The 18311-nt window shown below is 39.6% G+C and overlaps 1 protein-coding gene across 5 annotated transcripts in view; it reads left to right on the top strand.

Annotated features, from left to right (window-relative positions):
• The window catches only part of CENPJ (centromere protein J), a 53744-nt gene continuing 35433 nt past the window's right edge, over positions 1 to 18311 (top strand). For 3 of the 5 annotated variants that reach the window (XM_043574501.1, XM_043574526.1, XM_043574518.1), the window contains exons 1-8: positions 35 to 146; positions 1691 to 1898; positions 3261 to 3770; positions 4269 to 4392; positions 9703 to 10002; positions 12200 to 12311; positions 13584 to 13686; positions 13812 to 15441. In XM_043574501.1, the coding sequence (XP_043430436.1) occupies positions 3327 to 3770; positions 4269 to 4392; positions 9703 to 10002; positions 12200 to 12311; positions 13584 to 13686; positions 13812 to 15441 (2713 nt within the window). In that variant the 5' untranslated portion in view covers positions 35 to 146; positions 1691 to 1898; positions 3261 to 3326. Of the gene's footprint in view, positions 147 to 1690; positions 1899 to 3260; positions 3771 to 4268; positions 4393 to 9702; positions 10003 to 12199; positions 12312 to 13583; positions 13687 to 13811; positions 15442 to 18311 lie in introns of all 5 variants that reach the window. The other 2 variants (XM_043574534.1, XM_043574510.1) reach the window with 1 other exon arrangement.

The following is an 18311-nucleotide window of genomic DNA, read 5'->3' as shown; positions in this document are numbered from 1 at the left end:
TCCCAGGAGCCCTCGGATCAGGGGCGGAGCCGGGCCTGGGGGCGGGGCTCCGGCCGGAGGTGCTGGTTGTGGCGGCTCATTCATAAATGCGGTGGCGATTTTCGCTGTGGTTTGAGTGGACTGAGAGGCCAGAGGACTGCGGAGCGGTAACGTGTGGGCAGAGGAGCGGGGGAGCTAGTGTGTTTGTGGCCCTGCGCCTAAGAGTGCTGGCGGTGCGTGGGAGGGATCTGCTCCGGCCTCAGTGCTGGCTCAGCTGGGCGCCAAGCGAGCGGGACGCTCGCCGGCCGTGCGACGGTGGCCAACACTTCTGTGGCCGTCCCAGCTTAACGCTGTTTTTGTGGGGAGCCTTCTTTTCAGGGACTCTCACCGCCTGTGGTTTGGGCTTTGCTTCAAACAGCTGTTCAGAGGCGCGGGGGACACAGTGGGTTCGAGAAAGTGTAAAGTTGGTTTGCTTTCTGTCCTTACGTAGGCCCGTCATCACCCTAGTCGTCCTTGTCTTTCAAAGCTTTGCTGTGCCTTCGTGGCGTTCGAGGACTTGTATTTGGGAGACTGTTAAATCACCTCCCTAACCAACTAGTTATACGGTCTGAGGATGGCTTTGAGTTAACTGTTTGTATCCACTTTTCCCCTCAGAATGCAGAAAATGTATCCCCCCAGACTGCTTTAACGTTTACATAGCAGTCTTTGGAGGTTGCGAGGCTGTCCATTTGTTTCAAACAGATTTTAATGTCTAGAAAATCCTAGTCCACATACTAACCCTTTGTAGACATATATATGTTCCCTTTAGCAAGGCCTTCCCAGCAATAAATAGCAGATGAAGTGAAACTATTTTTATTCATGCTGACAGTAAATATACTTGGAAGATCATAGTCATGAAGTTGAAATGAAGGAACAGAGGTGTTAAGTGTGGGAAGACGCAGATGCCTTGAATGCTGCAGCACAAGGGGACTTGGACTTGTCAGTCTAGTAGGGAGCTTCTCTAGTTTTCAATGTTACAGAATAACCTTGTAGCTTGTGTCTCTAAATTCGGATTTCACAAGTTTCCTGCTAAAGTCACTTCAGTTTAACAAAGATTACCTGGCTGGTTTTGATGAAATGTTGGTCCTTTTTCAAAAGGCGTCATCTCAAAAATAATTAGAATTACTTCGCTTAGAACAGATTTTCAAAAATTATTCAGGAATAGCAGATATTAAGCAATCTTCCCTAATCTTAAATGTACTACCCAAATGTATACACCAGAGTAATCCCCACTAGTTAAAGATAATAAGACTCCCTATCGTCCCCAAAGGCGGAAGCCGCTTCTCAGTCAATGATGCCAACCCCCAGCTTCCTAGATAACCATGAGTCTGACTTCTGTACCTATACATTTATTTTGCCTGTTCTTGAACTTCATATTAAATGGGAACATACAGGTGTGAATTTGTTGAGAGTTGGACTCAACATTACTCATCTGTGTTGTCTGTAGCAACAGTTCCTTTTTTTCTTTCTCTCTCTCTTTTTTTAACGTTTCAGTAGCTGTGGTTCTCAAAAGTGGTAAAAATCACACCGCCACTTTGGTCTTTGCTTATTGAGTAGTTTGCGAGCAGTCGTTTTGTCTTCTATTTGGACAGTTGTACACACTGGTGATTCACAGCATTTGCACCTAATGCATTGAGGAGTTTTAACAACTCGACTCATGACGCTGTTTCAGGATTGTGCTTCAGAAGATGGAGGACAAGTATTTTCAGCGTAGGTCGCTGAGTGCAGTAAAGCAACAAGGGAAACAGCAGTCACTTGATTTAAAATTCCATTAAATCCGGTTTTGATAAAGTGACACCATCTGTCTTTCAGTTCGTCAGTCATATTGAGTACTTTCAAGTGCCGAATAGTGGCTACCAGAATGGACAGCACAGGTCCAGGTAACCTTGCTTTCCTGTCTTTATCTCTTGCACACTGCTCTGCACTTTGCCTTTGTCAACTTAACAACGTGTCTTGGATATTCCGAGATGGCCATATCAGTCAGTACCTGGTCTCGCTTGTTCTGTTCAGTTGCATAATGTAAAAGCCATAATTAGTCGGTCCTCTCTTGATAGACATTTAAGTTAATCTCGGTTTGTTACAAACGTGAACTTGTGCCAATATAGCACACAATGCCTAGATGTGAAATTGCTAAGTCAGAGTTTCTGTGCATTTACGATTTGGATAGATAGTGTCAAATTGCCCTTCAAAAGGTTTTACCAGTTTACATTCCCAAATGGCACTTTATGGAAGATTTCTTTTCCACACTGGGGTTTATCAGTTTTTTAGTTTTTGCCAACCTGGTATGGGAAAACTGGTATGTCATTACTGTTTTAATTTCTGTTCCACTTGAGTGAGTATGAGCATATCGTAATGTTTGTGCGTCTATATTTCTTTTTCTGCTTGTATCTTTTTTTTTCAGACACTAGGTACAAAGCTAAGTAAATACATGTATGCCTCCAAATTGCCATTTTTCATTTCCTTTTGTATTATATTGATAAAGTTAAAATCTAGAATTGTGTCTGAAAAATAATGTGAAACGTCATTTCGCTTTGGTACTAGATTTTCTCACCCCTCACTTCAGAGATATGGCTGTACTAATTCTCTCCTCTGTCCATCCTCATTAGCCTACAGACCTGCTTTTATTTCTCCTGTCTTAAAAAATCATTCTTCACCATGCTTCCCTGTACAGCCACCGTTCCATTTATTTCCTTCCCTTTATAACAGAACTCCTGGGAAGAGTTAGCTGTCCTTAATTTCTCATTCTTTCATGTATTTCCTCCATTTAAGCTTTGGCAGCGTCCCTCTCCCTTCCAGCTGCTCTCATTGAAGTTATCATGACCTTTACGTTGCTCAATTCCAAGATCAGTTCTCAGTTCTCACCCTTCGTCTGTTAACAGCATTTAACACGTCTCTTTCTTCCTTGAAACACTTTTTTCACTTGGTCTCCAGGACACTACTTTCTACATTTTCTCTTTTTTGTACCCTCAGTCACTTAGTGATCTCGCCCAGTGTCAAGGCCTTAAATAACATCTATATGCTGATTCTGTCAGCAAGGAACTTAGGTTTTTGATTCACTCAATTTGGATATTTTTAAGACTTAAAAAAAAACAAAAACAAAAACAAACCACGTAACTTCTTGCCCAGTTGCTTTGCTGATTAAGTCTTTTGAATTTGAAATATCCAGTAGATTTTTGTGCTGGTTCGCGGTTTGGGTAGAACAGCTTTAACCGATGTTTTTTGTTGGCATCTTCTTTCTACAGGTGTTGGAAATTAATAGCAGTTCCAGCTTGTATATTATTTAAATATAATAGTGTCGTTGGACTAAAATGTTCGTGATGCCAGCCTCTTCAGAGTTAAACAGTGGGCAGAGCTTCCTAACCCAGTGGATGACCAATCCTTCTCGGGCTGGGGTCATATTAAATCGTGGATTTCCTATTTTGGAAGCAGACGAAGAGCAGCGAGCAAGTGTGAACATTTCTACCAGCTTTCCTGTTAAAGCCACGCATTTTTCAGATAGCTTCACCTTTATAAGTGAAGAAGATTCACTTCATGAAGAACAGAAGTTGGACTCTAACAGCCCTTATAAACTACAATCAAATAAGTCTGAAACACATGCAGTGTTTCCTTTAACTAAAGAGGAACCACAAATGGTGTCATGTCAGGGTGCTCCTGGACACTGGGAAGATAACAAAAATGACATTGTCTCAGATCTTTCAAGTGAATGCAAAGAAGTGCCTTATAAAGACCCACTTTTTAAAAAGCTTGAACAGGTACAAGAGAATTTGGCCTAATGTATTTGCATTATTGCAAGTTTCTGTTGATGGAAAGTTTTCTTCCCCTTTCCTGGGAAATCCTCAAAATACCAAATTTTGCCTTTTATCTAATGTGAAACATTAACACAGGTCTGATATGTAACATACAACACTCGAGATAACAATATCTTTTAAGTTTCTGCTTCGTTTGGTAAAAACTGAATTGGAAATGGCTGATTAGATATTAAAGGGGAAAAGTTGATCATAAATGTACTGATACCCATCGTATTGTAAGAATCTACAGATTCAAATGACTTTTTCTGTTTCTATGTTTCCTTCATAAAAAATAGGATTTTAGAGTTTGGGTGGCAGATGTAGTTACTTAGGGATCACTCTTTGAAACTCTGTATTAGAGATGATACGAAAAGGGAGATGAGAGGGATTAAGATAAATGTAAGGAGCAAAGATCCCTAAAGAAATGTAAAGTTAGTTTAATCAAGTTTTATGTTTAAAAAGCTGAAAGAAGTACAACAGAAGAAGCAGGAACAGCTGAGGAGGCAGCATTTCGAGCAACTACAGAGACTTCTGGAAGAACAAGAGAAGCTGCTCACTACTGTGTCTGGGCACCAACCACTCCCAGGTACTTTGTGCTTACACAGAGCCTTCAGGCAGCTCAACAGTGAACAGTGACATTTCTCACCTTTAGTTGTTTGACAGGTTTTTTCTACCATTACTCTGTCATATGTGGTGAACCCCAGTTTCTTTAGGGGCCTTGCAGATAACTATGAAATGGTGGTGGTGGTATATGATTGGGACAGGTGGGAGCTGGGCCATTCTGGAGCATGTGTGCCCTGCTTAACGGCAGTCATATTTATTTATAAAATGAAAGTTTGAAGATTTTTAATTTTTTTTTAACATTTACCTATTTTTGAGAGACAGAGCATGAGCGAGGGAGGGGCAGAGAGAGAGAGGGAGGGGCAAGGAGAGAGAGGGAGACACAGAATCCAAAGCAGGCTCCAGGCTCTGAGTTGTCAGCACAGAGCCCGACGCGGAGTTTGAACCCATGAACCGTGAAATCATGACCTGAGCCTGAAGTCGGACACTTAACTGACTGAGCCACCCAGGTGCCCCTAAAGATTTTTTTTAATGTTTATTTATTTTAGAGAGAGGGAGTGAGAGAGCAGATGAGTAGGGAGAGGGGGAAAGGCAGAGAGAGAGAGAGAGAGGGGGACAGAGGATCCAAAGTGGGTTCTGTGCTGACATCAGAGAGCCCTGTGTTGGGCTCGAACTCAGAAACTGTGAAATGGTGACCTGAGCCAAAGTCAGATGCTTAATCGATTGAGCCACCCAGGCGTCCCTATAAAATTTTAAAAAGACCTAGCAGAATAAAAGATGTAGAGCCAAATTTGGCCTAGGGCTACTGGCTTACAGCCCCTGCCTGAAGAATGAAAAACTCCGTAGGGTGTTCTGGGTGGCTCAGTCAGTTAAGTGTCTGGCTCTTGTCTCCGCTCAGGTCATGATCTCGTGGTTTGTGGGATTGAGCCCTGCATTAGGCTCTGTGTTGATAAAGCAGAGCCTACTTGGGATTCTTTCTCTCTCTCTCAAAAAAAAAAAAAGAAAAAGAAAAAGAAAAAACTCCTCAGGGTCATAATGGTAAAATATGTGTAGAGGCTACTCTGGTCAGCAGAGGAACCATACCAAAAATATTTTCTGTGGTGGCAGATGACACATCTTTTGTTGTATACTAGATCAATTAACAGAAAACACGATATACTTATCAGGGGACTGTAAACCTGTGTAAATTTGATCTCTAGCAGTGGTTTTGAGAGATGTTTCACCATACCACATTATAACAAAAACATTTAAAATCGTGACTCACAATTTCAAAGAAATTTCATAAATCAGTCTTTATTGGTGTGCCTGGCATGTTGTAAGGATATTTTCTATTTATTTTGTCCTAATCTCATTCATTGAAAAAAGTACCAGTCATGATTCTGATGATAAAATTACTAATGGATTGTATCCCTTAGTTTGAGAAATAGTGATCTGGAACATGTGTTTGCTTCTTGATGGCACCTTCCCAGAGACACAGTGCTGATTCACAAAAGTGCCTGTTCTGTTCAGAGGTTGCACTGGGCATTGAGAATACGAAGAATAAAAGACATTGGCAGATGAATGTGCAAAGGAGCTGGATGGGATTCAGGGAATAGTAGTAGTGGTAGTGATGAGAAATGTATCAAATGAAGAGTGGTTTAGGGAATTAGGACGTTTATCTTAGTAAATGTAGAGAACATGGTGTGTGTCTTGAAATAGTTGAATGGGTCAGGGTTCCTTTATGGAATACATAAGAGGATAATCCAGATCATTTCAATAACAGCCTGTGATACTTTTTAAGGTAGAAATAGCACTACGGTAGAGCAATAAGGAAGCAGTTTCAACATTGTTGATATTAAAGCTAGCGCCTTTCAATTATGGCACATTGCTTTTAGGACAGTGATTTTTAACACTGTTTGGTTTCAGGACCACTGAACACTCTTAAATTAATGAGGACTCCAGAGTATTTGTTCTATGGGCTATGGCTGTTGATATTTAACTATCAGAAATTAAATTGGAGAAATTAAAAAACTAATTCATTAAAATAAAAAGCAGTTACATGTTATCATAAGTAACTTAATGAAGAGGTTTTTCTAAAAAATTAGAAGAATGGCATAGTTTTATATTTTTGAACACCTCTTTTAACTTCTGGTTTAAAAAAGCTCAGCTGATTGTCCTATCTGCTTCTGCATTCATTCTCTTAAGTTATGTTGTTTTGATTGAAGCATGTGAAAAAAAATTCGGCCTCACATGGATGTTTACTTGGAAGAGGGAAAGAAGAGTACTGTAATAGCCTTTTCAAATAATTGTAGTTATTTCTTTGATATTGCACCCAAACCTAACAATTGGCCGTTTCTTAGTGATAATTCAAAGTATGGAGTCTGAAACTATATTAATGAACTTTTTTATACTCTATTACATGAAATATATTGGAATATCTTGGCATTTTGAATGGCTCTTTTATCATGCATGATTTAGTAAAATTGTGCATTGGTTATTTGCAAAGTAGTGGTTCACTGAGTTATGTAGGTCTTTAAAATATACTTAAGTGTATTTTATCATATAATATCAAAAAATTATATCCATTAATACCACTACAGAGCTCATCGTAAAAGTCTTGAAGTAACAGGGTGCTGCCTGGGTCTCTCAGTTGGTTGAGTGTCTGACTTAGGCTCAGGTCATAGTCTCACAGTTCTTGAGTCAGTGCCTGCATGGGGCTCTCTGCTGTCAGCGCTGAGGTGCTTGGGATCCTCTGTCTCCCTCTCTCTCCCTCTGCCCCTGCCCAACTTGTGCTCTCCTTCTCTCTCTCAAAAATAAACATTAAAAAAAAATTTTTGTCTTTTTTTTTTTTTTTTTTTTTTAAGTCTTGAAGTGTTATGAAGCTGTCAAGCTCATGGTGGTAGGTTTGTTTAATAAATTCTAATTTTTACTAGAGACTTCAAGTTTTACTATTAAATACTGTGGTCATTTTTTTTGAAGTGACTGGCTCACTTGTTTAATTTTTGAGAAACTGTCTGCCAAGTACGAAGGTTTAAATCATCATAGTTTTGTCATTTATTCTTTCAAGTAAAAATGATGTTCTTTGAGAGAAGTGCCTAGTCAAGCTTACATCTCAAACCAAGCTATGTCTTGGTTTGCAGTAGAAGTGATTTATGCACGCTTTTTGTTTTGTCCTATAGAATGTTGAAATGACACTTGAACTCAACAGTTCAAATTCAGTTTAAAAATTAATAATTCTTGCAACTTTAGGACCTTTTTATTTTATTTTTTTGAGAGAGAGAGAGTGCGCTGAGGAGGGACAGAATCCCAAGCAGGCTCCACATTCAGCATGGAGCCCAACATGGGGCTTAATCTCACAACCGTGAGATCTTGACCTGATCTCCAAACCAAGAGTTGGATACTCAACCAACTGAACCACCCAGGCGCCCCTATCTAGGACATTCTTAAATAAAACTTTGTTTTTAGGGAGAGAGAGAGAGATAGAGAGAGCACCAGCAGGGGAGATGGGCAGAGGGAGAGAGAGAATCCTAAGCAGGCTCTACACCCAGCATGGAGCCTGATGTGGGGCTTGATCCCACGACCCTGGGATTATGGCCTGAGCCAAAATCAAGAGTCAGACGCTCAACTGACTCAGCTACCCAGGCGCCCCTGTTTTTTGTTTGTTTGTTTGTTTGTTTTTTGTGGTGACTAATACAGTGACTGCTAGCACAGTTTGGTGCCACTGTTTTGCTGTCCTGCTTTTGAGTGAAGGTACCACGAGTTTCTCTTTTGCTCTTGCACCATTAGTGCATGAAGTGAAAAAGACAAATACTATCTTAATATCTTATGAAAATAGATTTGACTTTGTGGATGCACCGAAAGAATCTTAGAGACCTTCAGGGGTTTACAGACCACACTTTGAGAACTGCTTCTTTGGGGTATTGCACTTTTATCAAAGACATCTTTAGTCTGAAGTGAGGTGACTGTAAGTCAGAAACATTTGGGGATGCTGGGTGGCTCAGTCATTTGAGTCTGGCTTTCGATTTTGGCTCAGGTCATGATCTCATGGTTTATGGGTTCAAGCCCCGCATTGGTCTCTCCACTGACAGCGTAGAGCCTACTTAGGATTCTCTCTCTCTTCCTTTCTCTCTGCCCCTCCCCAACTCATGCTCTCTTTCTCAAAATAAATAAACTTAAAAAAATCTTTGGATGGAGAGAGTATTGTTCTATAAAAGAAAGGAGTTTGAGCCTGATAGTCTTTGAAGACCTACCTCATTTCCAGTTTTATTTGTGATCTGGGATGAGGCAGAGGGTTTGAGAGATGGGTGGCATGGCTCTTATAAAACCCTTCCATTGTGTCTTCTCTTCTTCGATTTATATATTTTTAAATATTTATTTTGAGAGAGAGGGAGAAAGAGAGTGTGTGAGCAGGGGAGGGATAGAGAGAGTGAGAGAGAATCCCAAGCAGGCTCCATGTGGTCAGCACAGAGCCCAACTTGGGGCTGGAATGCACAAACCCTGAAATCCTGACCTGAGCTGAAATCAAGAGTTGGATGCTCAGCTGACTGAGCTACTTGGGTGCCCCTTCTGGTTTTGTTTTGTTTTTTTTTTTTTAAGATTTTATTTTTAAGTAATCTCTACACCCAACTTGGGGCTCAAATTCACAACCCTGAGACCAAAAGTCACATGCCCCACTGACTGAGCCAACTGGTGCCCCTTCGCTTTTTTTTTTTTTTAACATTTTACATTTTTTCAATGTTTTTTACTTTTTTTTGAGGGAGAGACACAGAGTCCAAGCAGGGGAGGGGTAGAGAGAGAGGGAGACACAGAATCTGAAGCAGGCTCCAGGCTCTGAGCTGTCAGCACGGAGCCTGATGTGGGGCTTGAATTCATGAGATCATGACCTGGGCCAAAGGTGGATGCTCAACCAACTGAGCCACTCAGGCACCCCGGGTGTCTTTAGGGAGCTTATTTGTCTTTAGGGAACTCTTCAGATCATTTACAGCTATTGGCATTGGTGCTCTCTGTGTTTGTTGTGGGGCTGCAGAGTTGAGAATTCCAGCAGTGCTCACAGATGGAAGATGAATGGTGCCTTCCAGAAGCAGGCTGTGTTGCAGCTGTGCCAGGTCTACACTGCACATCAATTGTCGTATAAACATACCCTTGATTCACATTATGCAGCGGTCATTTTGGGCTTCTAAATTTCATCATTTTGTTAAATAGAGTTTCCTAATATAAGGAGGAAAAAATACTTTTATCACTTTGGAGAAAACCTGGTAGGTAGGGATCACTAACAGGTAGAAGCGAAAATGTTCTAGGAAGTCATTAGTTTTGATAATTTTTTTTTCTTTTTCAACTATTTTTTTTTAATTGCAAGGTTTAACCCTACTGCCTGATGGTCAGAGCCAGAAGTATAGATCTCCAGGAAATTCAACCACTGTAGAGAAAACCTCGCCCTTCCTACCGTCACATGTCTACCAGAATCAAACCCAAGAAAAAACACACACTTCCAACATTTTATCTGATGAACAAAACAACTTCTGTAGAACTACTCATCCAGATTTTGTCTTAACTGCAAAAACTGGTGCTCCTCTCACTTTGTTTTGTGAGGCACAATATCAAGAAGCACTTGTGAAAAACAATGATTTGAAGGAAGAAAACCATGACTATCCTATAGGTGAGTTACTTCTATTTCTCTCTTTTGTACTTAGCTAGCAGTGTTACCAAGCTGTGCTAAGACAAGAAAAGTCCTTCCTGCATTTTTTCCCCTGTCCCCCGTGCCTGTGGCTTTAATTATGAGCCCCTACATGTTGCGTAACCATTGAGCCTGGATTGGACACAGAACTGGACACAGAATTTTGTGACTTTCTGAGAACAATCGCAATACTCATGCTGATTTCAAACCTCTCAAGGTAGCATGGGGTCTTCAAAAAGGGGGATGGTGGGTTCTGTGTGTACTATTTTTCTCTGAGAGCTTAGAAATAGTTTGAGGTTATGTAGTATGTGTGGTAGTGGAGGGGCACATGATCGAAGATGTGAAATGTGAGAAATAGGTTGGTGGTGGCAGTTATTATTCAGAAGAGAAATTCCGTCCACTCCCAGACACTCGGTTTGCCCTCACTGTACTTCTGTATTCCTCGTGCTCAACATGTTTTTGCCAGAGAACTGGCAGCATCTGATGGTCTAAACTCATGGAGGTCTTGTGGCATTTCTGGTGTAGTTTCTTCTGGTCTTTTTTTTCCTTTTTTATTTTTATTTTTTATTTATTTATTTATTTATTTATTTTTAACGTTTTTATTTATTTTTGGGACAGAGAGAGACAGAGCATGAACGGGGGAGGGGCAGAGAGAGAGGGAGACACAGAATCGGAAACAGGCTCCAGGCTCCGAGCCATCAGCCCAGAGCCTGACGCGGGGCTCGAACTCCCGGACCGCGAGATCGTGACCTGGCTGATGTCGGACGCTTAACCGACTGCGCCACCCAGGCGCCCCTTTTTTCCTTTTTTAAAATGCTGTTTCTGTTCCCCATTCCCCCTTCCACTTTTTTTTTTTTTTTTACATTTTGTAACTGTAAAATATTGTATAATTGTGTTCTTTTCCCAGCCAAGATGGAAAGTAATGTGTTCTTTTCCTACTCAAACATGATGGTAAATTTCATAGTTTCATAACCATAATTTTAATGGTTGTCATCATGCTGGTCATCAAATAATATATCAGTATTTAATGTTCTTTGCAGTAGGGCTGAGTTGTTTCCAGTATTTTTAATTTGAATTTTATTTTCAATTTTGATGGTGTTTTCATGAATATGTTCTTTGGAGAAAGTTCTAAAAAAGTGCAGAAAATATGACAAAAGGTGTCTACCCTTACTAGTTAGGATTGGGCACCTTTGTGCATAATATTTTATTTCTGATTTAGAATATGGAAAGGTCACATGCCTTTTAAAAATTTTTTAAGCAGTATACTCTCTTACCTTTTTATTTTGGAAAATTTCAAACATCCAGAAAAGTTGAAAGACTACTGCAATGATAAATAATAGACCTTGATTCAGCAGTTAATATTTTGCTGTATTTACTTTGTCTACATATTTTTCTATGTGTGTATGTATATCTATACATCTGTATTTCTGCCTACATTTAAATGTAACTTGCTCAGTCATTTCATTGCAAGTAATATGCAGGCATTATGTTACATCACTTCAAATATTTCAGCACACATCAAGTAAAAATTATGATACTCTTCTGTATAGATAGTATTCTCTAATACTATTCCTTAATATTTAAATTCATTTTAGAATTCCCCCTATTGTCCCAAATATGTGTTTTTTTAAAAAAACCAGGAACAGTCAAGTTCATCTGTTACATTCAGTTGTTATAGCTCTCTTTTTAGTCTTTTTTAATGAATCACTTTTTTAAAAATTTATTTATTTATTTTGAGAGAGAGAGTGAGCGCCTGCGCAGGAAAGGGAGAGAGAGAACCCCAAACAGGCTCCATGCTGTCAGTGTGGAGCTGGAAGTGGGGCTTGATCCCCACAAACCATGAATTCTTGACCTGAGCCGAAATCAAGAGGCTGATGCTTAACCGACTGAGCCACTCAGGTGATCCTAGTCTTTTTTAATTTAGAAAAGCCCATAACATTTACCTCATGAACAGTGTCATGTTTTAAATAGGGTTTTGTAGTTTATCTCCTATTAAAGAAATCATATTAAAAAGTCATATAAAGAAGTCATAATAAAGAAATCCTTGAGGGTTCTAAAATCTTTGGCATATATTACTTTTGATAAATATTACTTTAGCATAGTAACTTGTAAAACTCTCAGGTTTTAAGATGTTATTCTTTATTTTTTGGAACTAAATTGTTCCTAATTTTTATCCTAGGAGAAGGTGTTTCACCATGTTGGGAGAAAGTGGCCGAACCTATTCAGGAAGGGAAAGATGTGAATGTAAAAAAAATTGGTGATTCTTCAGAAGTGGCTAATATTGAAGAAAGGTATCATCCATATTGAAAGGAATAAGAAGTGTGACAGTTTAATGTAATAGCCAGCTATTATGGTAGAGCACTTTCTTTTTAAAAAAGACCCATGGTTTTCTTGTTTTTGCTTGAATATGCTTTTAAGTATAATGTTGAAGTTACAACTTACCACATATTGTCAGCAACAGACAGTGGTCGGGGAGACCTGTCAGTTCAGATAGCTTTGCATTGTTTTGGAAGAATTGAGCAAACTTTTTTCACCAAAGAGAAGAAATCTGGATAAAATTAATCTTCTCTCAAATAGTTAGGTAAATCCTATTTTGGCAAAGACAAAAACAAATTAATATTGAGTCTCACATTTGGTGTCACTTATAAATTATAATTGGGTAAGCTTAGTTACAGAATTTAAAAATCTTATGACAAATATAAACTATCAATATTGAGATTTCTTATTTTCTTAAATACTTGACATATTTTAATAGATGTTATGGATGGGCAAATTACTTCTGATTATTGCTCTATTACATTGTCAAGGATCTTGTTTTTAAATTTTTTTTAACGTTTATTTATTTTTAAGAGACAGAGTGTGAACAGGGGAAGGGCAGAGAGAGGGAGATGGAATCCGAAGCAGGCTTCAGGCTCTGAGCTGTCAGCACAGAGCCTGATGCAGGGCTTGAACTCACAAGCTGTAAGATCATTACCTGAGCTGAAGTTGGCACTTAACCAACTGAGGCACCCAGGCGCCCCTGTCAAGGATCTTTCTTAAAGTGCTTATTTGATGAAGTATTTTCAAAATATATTTTATTCTTAGTTATTTATTTTTTTAATGAAATTTTTAATGCATTTTTGAGAGACAGACTGTGAGTGGGGAGGGCAGAGAAAGATACAGAATCCAAAGCAGGCTCCAGGCTCTGAGCTGTCAACATAGAACCCGACGCAGGGCTCAAACTCACGAACCATGGGATCATGACCTGAACTGAAGTTGGATGCTCAATGACTGAGCCACCCAGGCGCTCCTCAAAGTATATTTTAAAGTTATATAATCTATAGGCAAAAAATGAACTTCAGAAGGTTTTTTTTTTTTTTTTTCCAATCGTGTAGAGTGTTGTATTTTTCTGTATTTTGGGAGATGGGGTAGGATTATAGCTTTCTTTGGATTCTCATACGGGGTCTGTGACTTTGAAAATGGTTAGTTCTCAGTGTAATCAGAGGTATCTCTGTCAGGCACACTGAGGCAGATATTCACCACATCTTGACTTGCATGCTAAATAACTTTATTTTTATGATTAGGCCTATTAAAGTTGCTATCAGAGAGAGGAAACAGACATTTGAAGACTACTTAGAAGAACAAATTCGACTGGAAGAACAAGAATTGAAACGAAAACAACTAAGGGTAGGCATCGCCACTATCTTGATTAAGTTAGATGAGGCTTTAGAGATTTATTTATAATTTGCTTTAAAAAGAACATTGAGATAACTTGGATATACCAGAATTAATTAAAATATTCTTTATTTTAGGAAGCAGAAGGATCATTGCCAATCAAAGCAAAGCCAAAACAACCATTCTTGAAACGAGGAGAAGGTTTAGCTAGATTTACTAATGCTAAATCTAAGTCTCAGAAAGGGAGAGAAAGTAAACTAGTGCCTAATCAGAGCATTTCAGAGGACCAACCTGTGTTTAAAATGGATAGACAGCAATTCCAGCGGAAAACTGCTCTAATAAACAAAGAACTGTGTACAGAGAACCCTCCTGTTAAAAAGAACAGTAAAGCTAGGGCCAGCAGTGGTTTTGTCACACTTAGTCAGAAGCCAAAAGTGCTTAAGGGTAACAACAGGAAAAGTCTTTCTCCATCAGGATTGAAAATACTGGCAGGGAAGAAATGTGATGGGCAATTTAGAGACCAGATCAAATTAGAAAAAAAAGTTGAATCTAATAGTAGAGAAATGCCCGAGTGTGCAAAACCTTGTGATGTTGGTTGCAAAGTCTGGAATAAGACACCAGGTAGAGACAGACTTCCTCTTTCAGCAGGGCTGGTCAGCTGCATGGCTTCTAAGAGCCCAATAAATGAGACCTTGAAAAAGTCAGAATCTTCTCTTGACATTTCTCTTCAGAAAAAGTTAGAAAAGTGGGAACGAGAAAAGGAAAAGGAAAATTTGGAGTTAGATGAATTTTTGTTTTTGGAGCAAGCTGCTGATGAAATATCATTTTCCAGTAATTCTTCATTTGTACTGAAAATCTTAGAGAGGGACCAGCAGATCTGCAAAGGGCACCGGCTGTCTTCCACCCCTGTCAAAGCCGTACAGCAGGAGAAGATGGTGACACTGGATCCCATTCTTCAGTGTAACCACAATGAGGCTCCAGACTGTACTGAACCTGATAATGTGTGTGAGTGTGAGGTCGCACCCAAACAGACTGATTCAGTGTCCTCACCTGAAGCACATAGGGAACAGTCTTGTAAAGTCAGTAGGAAAGCATTCCAAACTAGCACTTCTGAAAATCAGACTCGGTGGAATGTAGGTGATGACGAAGGTGCCATGGACAGTGACAGTAGCACCGACTCTGAGGAACAACTTGATGTTACCATAAAACCATCAACTGACGATAAAGAGAGGGGTTTCAGCAGCAGAGAAGACAGTCCACAGGTCTGTGATGGTAAGGGGCCTTTTAGGGACACTGGGATGCAAGAAGATCAAAGGAGAGATGTTGATTTAGATTTGTCTGATAAAGATTACAGTAGTGATGAGTCTATCATAATAGAAAGCTTGAAAAACAAAGTTTCTGAGTCCTCAAGAAGACCCTCATCTGTAAGTATGAGTAAAATTGACTTTGACGATGAAAGAACTTGGACTGACCTTGAAGAGAATTCATTTAAACATGATGCTGTTCTTGGGACAGAGGTCACTAATGGGACTCCTCAGACAGCCTACCCTAATAAGAGTGAAATATGTGTACCAGACAAAGCAATAAAAAGGAAGGTCGCACCAGTCAAGAAGGGAGAAGACTTGAGGAAATCCAGTAGGAGCACAAGCCCTCCTCCTACGTCAGATCTCATGATGAAATTCTTTCCTGCTTTGAAACTGAAACCCAAATCAGATTCACACTTGGGAAGTGAACCCAAGTTAAACCCAAGTCAAGACCAACCACCTGGTAAGTCAGCATTATAAAATAGGTATCAGAATGTTATAAATTTAACATTTATCTTATCAGTAGGGGTATCTTATCAGAACACTTAAAATCCTAATCGTTCTAGTTGCTCAGTAGAAGTCTAAGTAGGTGATTGTTAAAATTTGATTTGTTTTTTGGGTCTAAATAATGTAATGGCCGCTAGTACAAAAGATATGGATGCATTCTGATTTCAGATTTTCTAATTTAAGCCTATGTCTTATTCTCAAGGCTGTAACATTAATTGCTTCATTATGAATTGAGGTAACATAAGTTTCTTTTGTAACTAGAGTATCCAATCTGTGGTTTGTGTCACTATGAGGTGAACCTTTGTGTGTGCACTTTTTAAAATGACTATGTATTTACTTATTTTTTTATTTTTATTTTTTTTTACTACTCATGCGCTAACTTGCTAGATAGGACCAAGAAGAAATACAGTAAAATTGAAATTTCCTTTCTTCCCTATATTTGGGTTCCTATTCCTTTTCCTAGAGGAACTTATATTCCCATTTCATTTGTATATTCTAAAAAGATTCTGTGCATATGAAAGCATATGTGGAGTGGGTATGTAATCTTCTTTCTACACAAATGAAAACACTTAAAAATTTTTTTTTTAATATTTATTCAGTTTTTGAGAGAGAGAGGGTGTGAGCAGGGGAGGGACAGAGAGACTGGAGACAGAATCCAAAGCAGGCTCCAGGCTTTGAGCTGTCAGCACAGAGCCTGATGTGGGGCTGGAACCCTGGAGCTGTGAGATCATGACATGAGCCAAAGTTGGACACTTAACTGACTGAGCAATCCACGCACTTTGAAAACACGTTTTTTATAGGCCATTCTTCACCTTATAATAAATTTTGGAGATTGTTTTTTCCCGCTTACACATCTGTCACGTTCCATTTAATGGCTGTATAGTTGATGCGATGGACTTCTAAAACTTACATGGAAAACTCCTTTCCATCATATCATGTAGTAAACTGTGAATGCCTACCAAAGCACAGGTGCTTTAAATTGTAGGGGTGCCTGAGTGGCTCAGTCGATTGAGTATCCGACTTTGGCTCAGATCATGATCTCACCATCTGTGAGTTCAAGCCCCGCATTGCCTCTGTGCTGACAGCTGGGAGCCTGGAGCCTGCTTCGCATTCTGTGTCTCCCTCTCTCTCTGCACCTCTCCTTCTTGCACTCCATCTTTCTATTTCTCAAAAATAAGTAAACATTGAAAAAAATGTAAATTATAACTTAAGCTATGTAAGTAGGCTTCTTGCCCAGTGTGAAGCCCAACAGAGGGCTTGAACCCATGACCGTGAGATCAAGACCCGAGCCAAGATCAAGAGTTGGACGTTTGGGGCACCCAGGTGGCTCAGTTGATTTAAGTGTTGGACTCTTGATCTCCGCTGAGGCCACGCTCTCATGGTTTGTGGAATTGAGCGCCACATTGGGCTCTGGCCTAACAGGGCAGAGCTTGCTTGGGATTCTCTGTCTCACCTTCTCTTTGCCCTTCCCCTGCCCACATGTGTGCTCTTTTTTTTTCTCTCTCAAAATTAACAAACCTGAAAAAAAAAAGAGAAAGAGTTGGACACTTAACTGACCGAGCCACCCAGATGCCCCTAACTTAAACTATTTAAAAAAATACTTTGATTTTAAAAGTAGTACTTTTTGCAGAAAGTTTGGAAGCTTAAGTATAGAATGAAAAATGTTTAAACTGAACTATCCAAAGGTAGCTGTGATACCATTTTGGAATTTTTCCTTCCAGTCATTTTTCCCATGTATTTTTAATATGGTACAGACATTTGTTAAAACTTATGTTGGGGTGCCCTCGTGGCTCAGTCGGTTAAGCGTCGGACTCTTCGTTTTGGCTCAGGTCGTGATCTCGCGGTTTTGTGAGTTTGAACCTCGTGTTGGGCCCTGTGCAGGCGGCATGGTGCCTGTTTGGGATTCTCACTCTGCCTCTCATTCTGCTCCTCCCCACTCGTGCTGTCTTTGTCTCTCAAATAAATAAACTTAAAAAAATGATAAAAAAATAAACTGACTTTATCTTTTTTGGGGCACCTGGGTAGCTCAGTCAGTTAAGCATCTGACTCTTGGTTTCAGCTCAGGTCTTTTCTCAGGATTTGTGGGATTCTCTCCCTCTCTCTCTTTCTGCCCCCGCTGCCCTGCTCTTTCTCTCAAATAAACTTAAAAAAAAAAGTAAAAAAACTTAGCTTTTCTTTCTTGGGGTGCTTGGGTGGCACAGTCAGTTAAGCGTCTGACTCTTGGTTTTGGTTCAGGTCATATCTCACAGTTTGTGAGTTTGAGCCCCACGTTGCGCTTTGTGCTGACAGTGTGGAGTCTGCTTGGGATTCTCTCTCTCTCTTTCTCTGCCCCCGTGCTCCAGTCTCTTTCTCTCAAAATAAATAAACTTAAAAAAAAACAAAAAACAAAAAACAAATTACCTTATCTTCTTTGACCAGGTGTATAATATGCACTGGCCATTTCTTTAAAACACTTTTGTGTATTTTAAAAATGGTTGCAGAACATAGGGTGCCTGGGTGGCTCAGTTGGTTAAGCATCTGACTTCAGCTCAGGTCATGATCTCATGGTTTGTGGGTTCAAGCCCTGAGTCGACTCTGTGCTTACAGCTCAAAGCCTGGAGCCTGGAGACATTCTGTGTCTCCCTCTCTCTCTGCCCCTGCTTGTGCTCTCTCTCTCTCTCTCTCTCTCAAAAATGAATAAACATTAAAAAATTGTTTAAAATGGTTGCAGAACACTATGTGAATACAGCATCATTTTATTCAGTAATTTCCTTAATGTTGGATACTTAAATTATTTTTCACTATTAGAAATAATGTTGCAATGCATATTTTTGTGCAGAAATCAAT

This window comes from Prionailurus bengalensis, chromosome A1, assembly GCF_016509475.1.
Source record: "Prionailurus bengalensis isolate Pbe53 chromosome A1, Fcat_Pben_1.1_paternal_pri, whole genome shotgun sequence".
NCBI lineage: Eukaryota > Metazoa > Chordata > Mammalia > Carnivora > Felidae > Prionailurus > Prionailurus bengalensis.
The sequence above is the reverse complement of the archived record's forward strand: the minus strand, read 5'-3'. Positions and strand labels throughout refer to the sequence as shown.